This window comes from Microtus pennsylvanicus, chromosome X, assembly GCF_037038515.1.
Source record: "Microtus pennsylvanicus isolate mMicPen1 chromosome X, mMicPen1.hap1, whole genome shotgun sequence".
Taxonomy (NCBI): domain Eukaryota; kingdom Metazoa; phylum Chordata; class Mammalia; order Rodentia; family Cricetidae; genus Microtus; species Microtus pennsylvanicus.
In genome coordinates, this window is record NC_134601.1 from 27,539,782 (window position 1) to 27,556,708 (window position 16,927).

Consider the following 16,927-nt stretch of genomic DNA (forward strand, 5'->3'; position numbering starts at 1 on the left):
TTTGCAAAATCCCATAGCAACCTGATGGTACTACTAAGATCATAATCCTGGGATTTGGAAATCTTAGGTTTTTATACTTCCTACTATAGCATAATAATGTTCAAGTTTGTACAGAAAGTACTTATCATAAAACATAGTGCACTATCAGAGAAAACTAAAATTAAATAATTTAAAGTTAACAAATCCCCATAGTTCTTAAGCATTTATAATGTTTTTCTCCTTCACTTTCAAGTTGAAGATCTTTTTCTAACCTAAAGTTAAACTCGAAACAATGCTAACTTCTATAAAGCAGTCTGTAGGATAAATCAAATTATAGCCTTACTGTGTGGTCTTCCTAGAAATTAGTCGCAAACTCCATTTCTTGTACCTCACATGGATAGAATCTTTTGATGGAAACAATCACAAAGATGTATTTAGAAATTAAAACACTTTAATATAAACATTTTTCAGAATATAGACCGATTTTTATCAGCCCTTTGGAGAACACTTTAAAAGTATATATCATCTAATTTATTATACACTAATTTTCCACTTTCAGAACTAGAAAATACAAAAATACACTGCAAATTAGATTTAACAAAAAAGGGCTAAGTTGCGTCATACATTTTCATTGGAGAAAACATAAACATTAACACACAACAGTAGCAAAAATACCACCAATACTCACACAAATTCTAAAAGGAATGGATTCTGAGAAGTCTGGTCTCCCTCAGGCCTGACCATTCTTCCAAAACCAAACAAGACTTGGAAAATTCAGGGTGGTATGGCTGTAGACTGCTTTGTAACTCACTGTTTAGGTACATAGTTTCCATGAGCAAACAAGTCATTTTCATTGCAACTTGAAGGACAAAGTAGAAACACCTCTACTTAAGAAAACCATATTATATATAAGCAATAGAATAATTTTCTTTCTTATAAAATCAGAGAAAGTAACTTTAAAAAGCATATTGAATATTTTGACTTTAACTGGCTTCTGTTAGCAATTAACTGTACACATGTACAAATACACAAATAACACAAATTTCAAAAAAAAACAAAGTTTTAAACCTTTCTTCAACCTTAAGGGAACAAAACTGCAAAGTAGAAAGCACTGAATCTTCTGGATTTTCTTCAGTAGGTTTCTTCCTCTCCCATTCTTCTTAGTATTTTGTTCTTGCGTATTGAAGGCTAGGTTTAGACTTTATGCTTCTACTTTCAATTACATTTTGAAAGGAGGGAGTGACAGAGAGAGGGGGGAAGGTGAGAGAGGAGAGCAGAACATAGGACACATACACACATAGAGAGAGGGAGAGGGAAAGGGAGAGAGAGGGAGGGAGGAAGAGAGTTTTATCTCTTCTCTTCATTTGAAGTGCTTTATCTCAATGTTCTCAGAACTTTTCCCAGTGATTTTCTTGATTCAGTCTTCTGATAGTAAAACTAAAAGTTCAAAATTCTTGAGTAGGTTTACCTTAAAACATTTTCGTAAAGGATGGATTTAGATATCTTGTGTTTCTTTTCTCATAATTATTTTTGCAAACAAAAAACCTCAAGGTTTTTGAGCTGATACTCTACCTGCCTTTCCTTAACTTCACCAGTCACTCCTATCTTTATCTAAATCAATATTGCTTTCTTTTAGCCATTCTTGGGTATCTTGTAAGTTCAGAACCCAAGAATTGACTCATCCCAAAGGATTTCCTCTTCTGTTCTTTCTTGAACAAATCTCTTTTTCTGTTTCTTGTGCTTACGTTCTTCTTTCTCTGAGGACACTTCATGTTTTCTTTTCTTTTTTCGATGCTTCAGTTTTGCAGAACTGACTCCAGCTTTATCTTCCTGTCCTTTAGTTTTCTCAGTGTTCTTGTCTTTGTCTAAATCTTTATCCTGATAGCTCCTTTTCCTTTTATGCTTGGACTGTTCTTTCTCTGGCCTTTCTTTCTCTTCCCCCAGATGTCGTCTTTTCTTCTGATGTCGTCTTTTATGACTTGTTTCATGGGCACTGGTATTGTCATATGAAGGCAACTCCTTGTAAATGTCATATTCTACACTGTGTGAGCCAGGGTTATTTTCTTGCTGACTAAGGCTCAGAGGACCAGGTTTTTCTGAGAAGCAATCTCTTGTGAACTGATAGTAACTATCAGAGTCTGGGTTCCGTTGGCTCTCATAAGCTGGTAAATAATGAGGTAACTTATATTCCACAGCTTGTGAACTGCTGTATGGATCTGTGTGAGTCTGGAAAGTCTCACACGGGAATCTTTGCTCAAACATTCTGTGCTTAGATCTTCTGTCAACCATTTCTCTGTAATCATGAGTTTCAAAAGCACTATCAATTCTTCTAAAAGACGTCTTTGGCTTGAGTTCTCTAAATTCCTGCACCTTGCTGTAATCATCAAATTCATTTGGGAAATCATCATTTCTCCTCTTTGAATGAGGTGGTAACCAGTATGGTAACTGGCCTTCCACTGGTGAGCCATTGTATTGTCGCTGGTAGGTCTGTGGACTCTCAAATGAAAATCTTTCCTCACACATCCTTTGTCTGTGTTCAGAATCAACCCTTTCTCTGTAACCATGATCCCTATACTTATAGTTTTCTGTCACCCGTCTAAAACTAATATTGGGATCAAGTCCTCTGGCCTTCTGTTCTTTGATGTAATCTTCAAGCTCATCCTGGAAAGAGTCATATGTTTTTGACTGTGCTGGTAAACAATGAGGTAACTGGTCTTCTACTGCTCGAGGATTATTGTACGGTCCTGGCTGTGTCCAGAAATTTTCAAGTGGAAGTTGTTGTTCAAGCATTTTTTGTCTGGGTCTGGAATCAACCATTTCTCTGTACCCACGGACTTCCAAGTAATTATCCTCCATCTTCCTGAAATGAACCTTATACTCTAGCTCTCTAGGTTTATTCACTTTGTTATAATCTGCACATTCACCTTGGTAAGACTCCTGTATCTTCTTTGAATTCTTTACTTGATTGATAACATGAGACTCTCTACAAAGAAAGTAATACAGTTTTGATTACTATGAATATTTTATTTGCTCTAAAATATTAGTTTAAATAAAATCTACAAAGTTTTAATGCAAATCTAAAACTATAAAAAGAATTTTGATGCTCAAATCATAGCATGGATAGGTAGATATCTCTCCAGAATTCCACAAGTTTTATGCAAAAACATTTCTTAGAAGATGGTAGATGGGAGACACTGATACTTTCATTTTCTACATGATATTGAAATATTGAAATAAAATCATAGATGAAGAGCTGCAGGGAGAGGGAATGCTGTGTAAAGATACCAGAATGCAAGAGCAGACAATAACAAAGTAAAGTACAGGAACACCAAATGTTTGAACTGTAAGAAATTTAAATGGAGAACCATAAACAAGTGCACAGCAATAAACTACGGACAAGGAAGATGCCCCTCAGTGGGGCTCTTAGCAGAAGAGAGAAGGAAACTCTTGGTGAGTTTCAAAGTACAGAAACTATCACCTTACAAAAATACAGTCTTAGATAGGAGACTTATGATCTATTAGTAATCTGGCCCCAAAGAAGTCTCCTGTATTTCTCAGCTTAACTCATTGCTGTTGAAATGAAGAATTATCTTAAAAGTTGTCCTGTTGTCCAGCCTTACTTCTGGATGTATAAATACATGCATTTTAATATCTTCAAAATCCAGACTGTCCATCCGAGTCATGAATATATACAGTGTTCAGGTTAAAAAGATCAACAAAGAGACTTTAGAGTTAAACTGTACCATAAATCAAATGGACTAAGCATACAGTATTTGATTCAACAGCTGCACAATACACATTCTTTTCAACAGCTTCTGGAATTGCATAGCCAGGAAAACATTAGAGAGAAGAGAAAAGCTGCTTCCTAAATGGATTTGGAGCTTGCTTCATAAGAGAGAATCCATGCCTACTACTGTAAACCTGCTCAAAAAACCATGACCAAAGAGGTCTTAGACCCTGGGAAGGGATGGTAAGATTATTGTTTAGCTAAATTGGCAACATCAAACCATCCTCTAAATGTCTGTTTATACTCACAGACAAAGACTATTCTTTGCATTGAACAGAGCATCCTCTCCTTTGCAGATAAATACAGAGACCCATGGCTGCATAAGATGCTGAGAATAAAGGCTTAGTCCTAGACTAGACATTTATACCACCTGCTTAATATTCAAGGAATGCTGGGGAAGATGGGTCAGAAAGAATATTATGTTCTCCTAAATGGGGAGAGGGGTTAGAAATTATATCTTTAAAGCACAACACAGAAGTGACAACCATGAACTTAATAGCAGATGTGTATACTGTAACCAGGTCCACAGAAGTTGGGCCCTCCTATCAGTCAGTTATGAAGAGAAAAAGGATTCATGAGGCCCTACCACATACTGTTGATCTACTGTCAACCACAGCTTCTTGGAGAGGGGCAAGCATAGTATCTAGACGTGTACCCAGTGGTGATCCCACAAGGTTCTGATGGTTGGTTCTGCACTCAAGATCACACAAAAAGCCCTAAATAAACTTTGTGAAATGCTAAAAAGAGCCAAAGCTAGTACACATGGGGAAGAGATTTATAGTGAAGGAGGCTAGTAGGATGTGTGTGTGGGGGGGACAACAGGAGAGATTGAAAGAGTAAAAAGAATACATAGTGTACATGTACAAAATTATTAAAGAACAAAATCTACTTATTAAAGAAAAAAATGCAAGACAAAATGATGAGAATGCAGAAAAATGAATATACATTTTAGTGGAAATATAAATTAGTGCAGCCATTACAGAAATCTATATAGAAGTTACTCAAAAACTAAATGTATAACTTCCATAAGATCCAACTATATTACTCCCAGACATATATCCAAAATAATCCTAGGTTGCTTAGAAGAGAGATGGTTAAACAGCAATACTTAATGCAATACCTAATTCACAATAGCTAAGTTACACAATAGTTTAGGGGACCACCAGCAGATACAGAATATGTTGTGATTCTCAAAGAAATACTTAATATTTAATAACAAAGGAAAATAAAAATCATATTGTTTGTTAAAATAAAGGATAGACATGGAGATCACGGTGTTAAGTGAACTACCCTAGGTCCAGAAGGACAAGTATTGACTGTTTTTCTTCTTATCTATGGGATCTTGATATTTTTAGAAATTCCCATCATAGTAAAAGGGGCGCCACTAGGGAAGAGGGAGGACATCAGCATAATTGGGAGAATGAATATGACCCAAGTGTGGTTTATAAATATGTGGAAATATCACAATAAAAGCAATTATTTTGCATATGAAATATGTGGTAATAAATTTTCAGGCCTGGGATAAAATAGAGGATGAACATAGGAGTGAAATGATCTCATTCTACTGTAATACCACAAATATTAATGCATGCTAGTATGTGTGGCTAATTAACATTAATAACTAATGTCCTTATAAACTGTCTGAATGTCACATTTTTAAAGCCAGTTCTTTGATTAGATGCACAGATGTGACCGGTTATAGATTTAAAATTCTAAGGTTTTAATATCTATAGTGTAATTTCATTTGCTGAGTCTGCAATATAATTCCTGTGGTGGTTTGAATGAGAATGTCCCCCATAGGTTCATGATTGAATATTTGGTCTCCAGTTGATGGAATTGTTTGGAAAGGATTAGGATGTGTGGCCTTGTTGGAAGAGGTATATCACAGGGGGAATAATTTAAAGTTTCCAAAGACTCTGGCCATTCTCAGTGTTCTTTCTTTCTCTGCCTCCTAATTATGTATCAAGATGTGAGCTCTCAGCTGTTCCTGGCACCAGGTCTTTGCTTCATCATCATGTTTCTTATCCCTCCGAAACTGTTAATCCCAATTAAGTGCTTTCTTTTGTAAGTTGCCTTTGATAATTGTATTTTGTCATAGCAATAGAGAAGTAACTAAGATACCTCTAAGTAATCACAAATACTATAAATATGTTCTTATACGGTAAAATAATAAATTTTACATTTTGATTTAAAAATCAACAACCAAAACATAAATAACTCCTTGCCCTGCCACCAAAATTACCTACTGTACAATGCCACAAATTTCTCCTTGTCTTAAAAGCAAATATTAATATTGCTAAAAACAGATCTGGATTCTGTATTTTAGGTACAACAGCATGACCTTTGTTCTGAACTATTATACCTCACTGTAAAGATGAATATTAGATCACCGAATCCTTGGAATTAAGGAAACCTTTTTTAAAATGCCTTGAATTTGCATGGCTAGCCTGAGAAACTTATTTTTTTTTTAGCACATCTACAAAGAAAAACAATGTTGTCTATTCAGGAGGGTGTACCAATTTGCCAGAAAGATCTGCCAGTGCATTATTGTGATTAGAAAATGTCCTTGACACTAGTGTGCAATATATTACAAATACTGTCTACTTCCTCTAGATTCAGATTATGGGGAAATGAATATCTAGAAGGTTTGTAAAATATATTAAAGATTATTTGACTAGAAGATTTGGTATTTGGTAACATGACGATTTTTTTTATTTTTAATATCAAAAACCACTTACTTAATTTGATGTTCACTTCCTTGCATGTGGGACCGGAACATATGTAAAGATGTAAAGGTGATACTGCAGATATGGCATACGTAGGTTCTCATTCTATATGCTATAAAAAATGATAGAGTTTAAGAAGATCAATATGGAAACACTTAGAATCATATAATGCCAGTGATGGATAATACTTAGAATGATATAATGCCAGTGATGGATAATACTTTATTAGAGACCCTCTACTTGAAACATCCTAAGAAAGACTGGTCCAAAGACATAAAGTCACTTGCTGATAGTCACAGAAGCAAAGAATAGCATTAGCATCCTTTAGCCCATGTCTCTAAATTTAATGCCCAGGATTCCTTATACTATACACAGTATCTTCATTTCTTTCCTAAGAATCTGCTATCTGCTTGCCTGATGTTGCTACACACACTGTATAGCAGGGGCTTTATCGGTCTGCAACAGCCTTTTTGTTTGCTATTAGTTAGTTTCTTACAAAACCAAACCCTGAAATGTCACAAAACATTAATTAAAAACATAGGAAAATTTTACTCTCTTATCTGAAATCATTGTAGTTCACTAGTTACCAAAAATAATTTCCACAAATTTTAGAAAAGAGAACCATTGAGCCCATGCACAGGATGAAAGGTGAAAGCAAAATTCTAAAATTATAGCTGCCATTTAAAATGAAGAAAAAACAAACAAAAAACCCGACAAAAACACAAAACCAAAACAGAAAACCTTTCAAAACAAATGAATTATAAAAAGAAGCTATATAGCAGCTAACTATTCTGCTTTCAAAAGATAATTAGAAGCAGGAGATAAACTTATTTTTGAAATCCCACCATCTTTCAACTTTCTTATTGGTCAGCAGAACAACTTTCATGAGACAAGTATAAAATCAACATTATTCTAGAGACAAGGCAATAAATTGGTACCATATAAAATTTAAGGACAAACAGAATCATCTTCTTGTAAATCAAACAGCAGTTTAATCACTTAAAGGAGGATAAGTTAATCATATTCAAGTGTATTGACCTTTGTTGAACAAATATTATTTACAGAAACAAGAAACTACTTGCAGGGAAAAATAAAATAAAGACATTGAATAACATGTTCATTATTAATACATATTGTTAATGACCAGCAATCAACAGGTTACATTAAAATTTGAATGAATGTTTTGATAAGGACACTCAGAACATCCTTTAGACAGAAAACAGTTTTTCAAAAAACAATGTTAGGAAAATTACTTACATATAAATGTGGGTAGACTTTTGAATCTCACCAGTTACACTGACTGACTCAAAATGGACTAAAGAGTTTAAGTATAAGAGTGGTATAGGGGCAAACAGGAGCATGCAGACAATAACAATTGATGAAAAAAGAGGTCATAAATTTCAAGGAGAGTGGGAAGGAGTGTACAGGAGAACTTTGAGAGAGCAAAGGGAAGGAATAAAAGCTGCAGCTAAAATATAATCTCAAAACTAAACAACAGAAACACTGATAGCTATAAAATTACTAGAAGAAAATTCAGGTAAAATGTTTCAGGATACTGTAATATGTAAGGAATTTTTGGAAGTGGCTCTCAAAATTCAGGAAGCAAATGCAAATACAGACAAATAGGATTTTTAAAAAATGTTAAAGTTGCTACAGGACAAAGGAAATGCATAACACAATCAACAGACAATCTACAAATGGGATAAAATTTGTGGTTTGTGTATAATAACAAGCAATTGATATCTAGAATATATAAAGAAATATATATTGAGGAACCAAAACCTCAATAACAAAATAAAACCTTAGCTCATTTTTTGGAAGGAGACATCCAAAATGTTCAGTAAGTAAATGGAAAATACAAAACATCACTAATCACCAGGTAATTGCAAACTGAAAGAACAAGGAGATGCCATCATACCTGAAGAACAATGGCTAATATAAAACAAAAAACCCTAAGGATAGGAAATGCTGATGAGGATGTGGAGAAAATGTTGATGGAAACCTAAATTAGAATAGCCATTTAAAGTATAGAGACCACTTATCAAATAAGAAGATAATTACCGTATGTTCTTGTAAATGCAATATTAATGTATATCCAAAGAAACTGAAATCAATATGTAAGAAAGGTATACATTCCTATGTTTATTACATTATTCATAATAGGCAAGAAATGAAACAATTCAAGTGGTCCCAAATTATTGAATGGATAAAACATAGTACACACAGTGAAATGTTATTTTGTCATGAAAAAATACTGAAAACCTATCTCTTGTGACAACATACATGGAACTGAATGTAACTATTTTAGGTGATATAAGCAGGCATGAAAAGTACTATGTGATGTGGGAAAGTCATCTGTCTATGTGTTACTTTCATTGGTTAATAAAGAGACTGCCTTGGCCTTTGATAGGACAGCAGCTTAGATAGGCGGAGTAGACAGAACAGAATGCTGAGAAGAAGGAAAGTGAGGTCAGACACCATGCCTCTCTTCTCCAGGGCAGATGCCTCGGAGCCAGCCATCAGGTCAGACATGCTGAATCTTTCCCAGTAAGCCACCACCTTGTGGTGATACACAGATTATTAGAAATGGGTTAATCAAGATGTGGGAATTAGCCAATAAGAGGCTGGAACTAATGGGCCAGGCAGTGTTTAAATGAATATAATTTGTGTGTTGTTATTTCCGGGGCTAAGCTAGCCATGCAGAAGCCAGGCGGGATGAAAAGCAGGCCTGCCCACAGCATATCACTACAAGTATGTAACCTTCTGCCTATGCTAAATCTAAAACACTTAATACAATAGAAGTTTAGATTAGAATGGTCATCACCAAGGCCAAGAAGATTAGGAAGCAAGGAAAGCACTTATACAGGTAGGTAAATGTGCACTGTTAACAGTGAGATGGTGGCAAGAAGCTTTGGGTGTTAGTCCACTGTGTGATGATTATAGATAACAATTACAGCCTATATATTTCAAAAAGCAAGGAAATGGATTTTGAAAAATTTCACTACAAAATCATAAATGTTTTAAGGTATAAATGTGTTTCACTTGTCTTATTATTTATTTATTTATTTATTTGGTTTTTTGAGACAGGGTTTCTATGTAGCTTTGGAGCCTCTCCTAGAATTAGCTCTTGTAGATCAGGCTGACGTTGAACTCACAGAGATTCACTTGCCTCTGCCTTCTGAGTGCTGGGATTAAAGGCCTGCACCACAACCACCCGGCTTCACTTGTCTTATATATAAGTATATCTGTATCAAACATATGATACTCCCACAAATACCCACAGCTTTAAATTTTTTTGTGTTTTTAAAAACTTTGAATGAATGATTCTTTAAAAATTATCTTCTGTCTCTATGCTCTTATTTTATGCCAATTAAACTTTCTGTTTCTAATTTGATTTCCTATATTCTTTGAAACCAGGAAAAATATAGTATGTATTCAAAGACATTCAAAAAACCCCAAGACCTGGAAATAATATCTCCTATTATTGTAAATGAAGACTAGAATGACAGTTCACTAACATGAAGTACACCAATTTCTCTGGTAAAAACCACCCGGAGCATTAGGCATAGAATCCTAGAATTCTTTCCTGGAGAATAGAGTTCAGTTTCTATAGTGGAATTGGGAATTAGTTTTGAAAACTAATACTGAAAATGTATTATCAGAGACACTGTGAGAAATATCCTGAATTAAATATTTTTATAATTCTTTAGTTATCTATTGGCCTCTTTCAAGTTTGTTAGTCCCTGGTTTAAAGATTATTAGCTGAAGACTATGGATGTCCTACAAAACAAACTAGTCAATCAGAAACTGTGGGCCTACAAAACAAACTAGTCAATCAGAAACTGTGGGTCTCCACAGCAAGGCTTTTCAGCTATATTTATTTTATAGATGTGAAAACCAAACCAGAAATGGCCTTCATTAACAACATATATAGAGGGTGTACCTAAGTGATGCATGATGAACAAGACTCCTGGGTTTCTCTAATTTGTGGGTTTCAAATCTGGTTATACATTAGAGTTATGTGGAAAATGTTCATGTTAACTTAGCCCTTGGCTTTTCATATATTCATGCTCTAATAGTGGAAATATAGGAATTAAAAGGGTTTCCGTCACACGCAAAGGGTTTGGAGGCAGTTCCAGAACTGTGGTGGAATTACCATTACCTTAACTCTTGGATTTTCTACATGTTGACGCTACCACTTTCTAGAATATGGATAACTCAGATATAGTAAGTAAAAATATGTAAATCATTTCTGTATAGACAGGAAACCTATTCACTGTCCCAGTTATCAGAATTCTTGGCCCAATGTTTTAAAATTATTTTAAAGTCTATTTTGCATATGCACACATATGATTTGTATAATATATTCTCAATCATGTGCCATGTTGTTCATGTGGAGGCCAGAGGGCAATTCAATAATGTGGTTCCAGGGACTGAACTCAGATTGCTAGACTTAGCACCCAGATCCTATGCTTGATGAGCTATCTTGTAGGACCCTGGCCCAATCTTCTAACCCGTCCCTATTGTTTCCTTCACTCTCCACTCTCTTATCTCAGAGACTGCTCTTAGGCCTGTTTAGCTCTGCTATACACTTGCTACAATCGTTTCTAAGTTCACATGGAAACTCAGGCTTGTTTGCACCTTTTAACAAGCCTTATTTTAATTTTTAATTAACAAAAAGCCTTATACTGATGGTTCCAATAGTGTTAACATGTGAAGAGTTAGCAATGGAAATCTAAGGAAAGTAGAAAAAGGTGTAATAGAAGATTTGATGATACTCACTTATAGAAAGAATATAGGGAAGTATAGAGATTCAAGTGTAGATGTTTAATAGTGATACTATCAAGAACAAAAGTTTTGCAATTTAAGTTGAATTTAGAAATTATTAACTTAATTTTAGATAAGTGCAATAACTTATCTAAATTTAGATAACTAAAATTAGTAAGATAACTAAAACAAACATAACATTTAAAAATATATACATACTTTAGCCTTAGTCTTGTCAATCCTGAGCCGAGCTAGAAGGGACTTAAGCAAGCAGTGATAACGAGGAAGAAAAAAATCAAATATGGAGAAACATGCACATTATAGAAGATAGACAGAGGAAAAGATAGATAGAAATAAGAAAATGAAAATAGTGGAATAATTAAAGTGGCATATGGTGTTAAGTTGCCTTTTTTGAAATTTTATGTGTTTTGCCTACATGTATGTCTGTGTAACATGTATATGCAGTACCCATGGAGGCCAGAAGAGGGTGTTGGAAATAGAGATGGTCATCAGCTGCAATGTAAATGCTGGGACTTGAACTCGGATCCTCTGCAAGAGCTCCCAGGGCTCTTAGCTTCTGAGCTATCTCTACATCACCTTAATTGCCTTTTTCTTAAAACTGGTTCACTTGTAACATGGAATTCTGTTGTCAGTGTTCTCTGAAATTCTCATTAGCTAATTTAATTTTTCTAGATATGTCTTTTTGTTGTTGCTGTTTGAGAAAGGGTTTTGCTATGTATCCCTTGCTCACCTGGAACTCACTATGTAGCCCTGACTTGCCTCAAACATATAGTATACAGTAATCTTCCTTCTTCTCCCTCCTGGGTAATGACATTATAGGCATGTACCACCATGTCTAGGTGAACTAGATGTTTTCATAATGCTCTAATGTTTTGGCTTGCGAGACAGGAGTTATGACAGGATATGTTTATTCTCTGAGCAGTAGCTTCAGAGATTAGTGTAAAACGCTTTCAATAAATAGACTGAATTTTACTGACACTATTTCATGATCAGATATGAACACCAAAATTCTTTTTGCTGGTAAGATTTTTGTCAACTTGACACAAGCTAGGGTCATCTGGGATGACGGAGCCTCAATTAAAAAAAAAACTGATCAGGTTGGACTGTGGCAACTGTGTGGAGAACTTTCCTGATTCATGATTGATGTGGAAGGGCCCAGCTCATTGTGAACAGTGCCACCCTTGAGCAAATGGTGCTATTTATTTAAGAAAGCAGACTGAGCCAGCCATGGTGGTAGCAAGCCAGTAATCAATGTTCCTTTATGGTCTCTGCTTCAGTTATTGCCTCCAGATTTCTGCCTTGAATTCCCTCCATAGTTGACTATAAGTGGTAAGCTAAAATAAACCCTTTCTTTCCATGGTTGCTTTTGGTCACAGTGTTTTTTTTTTAACAGAAAGCAAACATTCTTCTTCTCTCATTCTAATAATCTTGACATTTCAGAGTGCTAAAATACTGTCTCACACAGCAGCAGTAACAGTCCAAACACCTCTAATTTAGACTCAGTTCAAATTTATACAGAAGCCACACATTTCAGAGCCTTTCAACTCACCAGTAGGAAAAATACCTAACAACTGGCAATTCATCATTTCTTCAGACATTTAAAGTAAACTGCCACTTTTACTTTTATGCTTACTTAACTCAATTTCTTTAAAATAGTGGGTAAAACTACATATCCCCACAAAGGTTTTAGCACTTTGACCACACTATATAGGAAACTGAAATAGTACAAAGGGAGAGCATTTGAGAGAAAGATTCATTAATAGTTCACTGACTAATATATTAAACTAATCTCTACGGAGGTAGGAATAAATAGTTTTATGCTTGTTTTTTTTTGTCTATCACTGGAAATAGAGATGAATTACATGACATTTCCTCCCTTAAAAACCTTAAGCTGAAGTGGGAGAAAAAGCACTTAGAGAGAAAAGTAGACACACAGAAGGGTAGGTAGCCTTAAAGGAAGCAAAAAGGCTTCCAGGTAGCAGCAGAATGTTTAAGAATGAGTATGAATTAGTCAGAAGCAGGTTATCGAAGTATTTCAGGCAACAAGGGAGGAGGGGGTATAAGGAAAAGTACAAATAAAAGAAGTAAGAGTAATGGTTTTTGGAAGCCATACAACTTGCAGGTATTGACCTGCATAGATAACAGCATCTCAGTAGCAGAAGACAAGCATGAAGAGGAAGGAAAAGAAGGAGGGGGCTAGGGCATTTATATTTCATCTTTAGAAGTTGGAAAAGCAGTGAAGAAATTTCAAGTTGGACAGTATCATGGAAAAATTTGTGTTTTGAAGGAAACACTCCAGTAATTGAATTGAGAGTGCATTTGTGGAAATAAAACCAGTGGCAGAAAAAGTACTGTGTCTTCAAGTTTCTTACATACAAATAATTTAGAGGTCTTGTTGAAGAAGTGAATTCTGAATAAGTAGGTCTATAAAAAGGGCTGAATTCTATTTTCTAATAAGCCCTCAGATGATACCAACAATTCTGGTCAATATCTCACAGTCTGACTAACAAAGCTCTAGGAATATATAAAGACCTCTAGTAGTGTAGGAATGGTGTGGATAGAGTTAGGGGGACAGTAATAATTCAGGAGGTAAGACAATCAAAACTTGGCATTTCATTAGATTTAATGGTGTGGTATTGGGAAGTTGACAGTTAGCTATAGGTTTTTATTTTGGAAGAGTGTTGATTTAAATAGCTTTGAGGTATCCAACTGCAATATTATCTCCAATTTTGACAGGTAGTCTAAGTTTGATGGACAGGCTATGAGAGTACAGATGACAGTTAAAACCAGGGAAATACACAGAATTGTGCTTGCAGAGTCAGGCCAATAACGGAACCTGTGAGGACCTAAATCTAGGTGTTGAACTGACAAAGAGCTGATGCAGATAGCTTACAAACGAAACAAAAACAAAACAAAACAACGAAATAAAGTAGAACCAGACTGTGAGGAATTGTACATGAAAAGAACAGAATTTTAAGAGGTCAAAAGTAATGAACATTTTCACATGGAAGTCTGTCTAATAAGAACAGGTGAACTATAATGTGTTGAAGAAAAGGTAAAAAAGAGACTATGAAAGGGCAAAAAGACACACTAGTCGTAAGAAGGTGTTTGTATGTGGTGGGGGGATAAGAAATATAACAGAGGAACAGATATATTTCTCCAGTCAAGGCAAGTCTCTATGTTGTACCTGAAATTTTGCTACCCTTTCTTAGCTCTAAGCCATCTAGTCATTTTTCAAACTTTCTACTTCTATCACTCAAAATCATAGAAACCTATGGACCAAGAAATTTCATGTTAGCAAAATATGTTCAATATATGTTACAAAAATGTGTATACACACACACACATATTCTTTTGCAACGAGGTATTATTAACTAGTTTATATATTTTCCTCTTTAGAAAAAATGGTATATTCCTATTTATACTACCAAGAATGACTAGTTTAGCACCCCAAAAAATATCGTTGTATCACACTAATTTGGAATACTTCTTAAAATAACATGGAAACACACACACACATACACACACACACGTATGATTTTAAAATTAAGAGACATAAAAGACTTTATGGCTCTCATGTCCTAGAAAAACAAATAAAAATACATGGAATTGATTGCTTGAACACTACAAGTTCTTTAATTAATAAAATCCAGTGGTTTATTAGTAAACTAGTATGTTTTATAAAATACAAAATTCCTGTGAAAGAGTATAGAATACTTTTTTAGTTTGTTATATGTATTTGATTTTGCTAGTAGACATTTCTCAGCTATTTAGATAAAAATGTTCTCCTATCTTCATTTTTTTGCTCCTAATATAATATTGTGAAGCATTAGTAGATTATTAAAAGAAACAGGAAAGAGCTTACACTATCTGCTTGGATTATCCAGATCCAAAGCACTGCTAGAGAAAAAAAAGGAGTTGTTTTGACCTTATTCCTACCTGGAGGAGGCTTCACAATAACAGATTTTAGGAAGGTTGGTGCTGCTGATGTAGTGTTGGGTTTATCTGCAGAAATAATTGTAATGAAAAATTATTAACATCTAATCAAATATTAGAATTGCATCCATTGTAAAGTATTAAAGAAATTCTCTAAAAATTTACTATCTTTCTATATACTCAGCACAGGGCTTCTGGATAAAAGAAATTAAGTCATGAAGGCTCTTTTGTGAGATAAATGTGCATGCTAGTTTGTCACCTAGTTTGTAAACCAAAGACTTGGGAAGGAGGAAATATTTTATAACCAGTTTTGTTTGACCATTTCCATTTATGGAAACAATAGAAGTATGGGAGCTATTTCAAGATTATTCTTTTGCAATTCACAAGATAAATCAGATGGCATAAACTTCTAAGATGATATTTTTCATCTATTCTGTCTTGATTTGTCATGCTTACACCAGAGTGAGCTCTCATCATTTAATAACTTGAAACTATATGTTTTATTGTACGTCTCTTTCAATTACTTTCCTCCTTGAACCCAAAGAAATGAATTTGGGGGCTATAGGTAAGATATTTACAAAATAGTTTCTCTTGTAAAGCACAATGATTCTGTCCCTCTTTTAATCAACAGATAAGAAAATAAGCATATGATAATCTGACAGACTAGAATAAATATAAAAATTATAGTGTATCTTATTAGAAAAAACAAATTCCTTCCTTCCTTCCTTCCTTCCTTCCTTCCTTCCTTCCTTCCTTCCTTCCTTCCTTCCTTCCGTTTTTAAAGACAGGGTTTTGTAGGAGGAAGGCGCTTATTCATCCTGGCCGCCCAGAACCAAAATAACAACGCAGAAACTGTATTCATTAAATCACTGCTTGGCCCATTAGCTCTAACTTCTTATTGGCTAACTCTTACATCTTAATTTAACCAATATCTATTAATTTTTGCATCACCACAAGGTTGTGGCCTACTAGCCAAGTTTCAGCACGCCTATCTCTGGTGGCTCCAGTTACTTCAAGAGAAAGATGGGCATCAAAGAGGCTCCTTATGGAGTTTGTTAGCCATTAGGGCAAGGAACTGCTCTTGCATGAACTGCTAAACTGAACATGCAGGTGCAGGACCCACAGAAAAATGACTGCTAAACTTACCTAAAGGTGCGATGATCCTTTGGGGTTCCTGCTTCATGAAAGAGTCTGTGAGACATTCTGCAGGATACAAAAGAAAGTGATTAAACTGTCTTTAACATTTCCTGCTTTGTGGAAAAGTCTTCTTGATACTATGGGCTTGTAGGCTGAAGATGGATGCTTCAACAGTACAAAAAATCTTTGGGTGACTGTCCAGGCAGTGAAATGTCTCTGTCAATTCTAGAGTTTTGGAAGTTGCTTACAATGTACTTCCTGTTTACTTAGGCAATGGTATATCCTTCTGGAGTTTTTAAAGGAGTTAAAGAATAGATAGTTATAGTTTCCATTAGTTATAATAAAAGATAAAGTAGATATAAATATTATAACTGCAATTCTTATTTAATACCTGTTTTGTTATATGTAATGTTACTATGTTGAAGTTAAAGCCTTCCTTTTTGTTTAAACAGAAAATGGGAAATGGTGTAGGAAGTCCTTCTGTCTATGTGTTGCTTTCACTGGTTAATAAAGGAACTACTTTGGGCCTATAGCAGAGCTATAGGGGACCAGAGCTAGGCGATAAACTAAATGG

The 16,927-nt window shown here is 34.9% G+C and overlaps 1 protein-coding gene across 3 annotated transcripts in view; it reads right to left on the reverse strand.

Moving 5' to 3' along the window:
- Positions 1–410: 410 nt before the first annotated feature.
- Positions 411–16,927, reverse strand: part of Zmat1 (zinc finger matrin-type 1) — a 68,418-nt gene continuing 51,901 nt past the window's right edge. For 2 of the 3 annotated variants that reach the window (XM_075957963.1, XM_075957964.1), the window contains 4 exons: positions 16,363–16,419; positions 15,220–15,285; positions 6,505–6,604; positions 411–2,962 (listed from right to left, as the gene is read on the reverse strand). In XM_075957963.1, coding sequence (XP_075814078.1) covers positions 1,639–2,962; positions 6,505–6,604; positions 15,220–15,285; positions 16,363–16,419 — 1,547 coding nt within the window. In that variant the 3' untranslated portion in view covers positions 411–1,638. The remainder of the gene's footprint in view (positions 2,963–6,504; positions 6,605–15,219; positions 15,286–16,362; positions 16,420–16,927) is intronic. The other variant, XM_075957965.1, reaches the window with a different exon arrangement.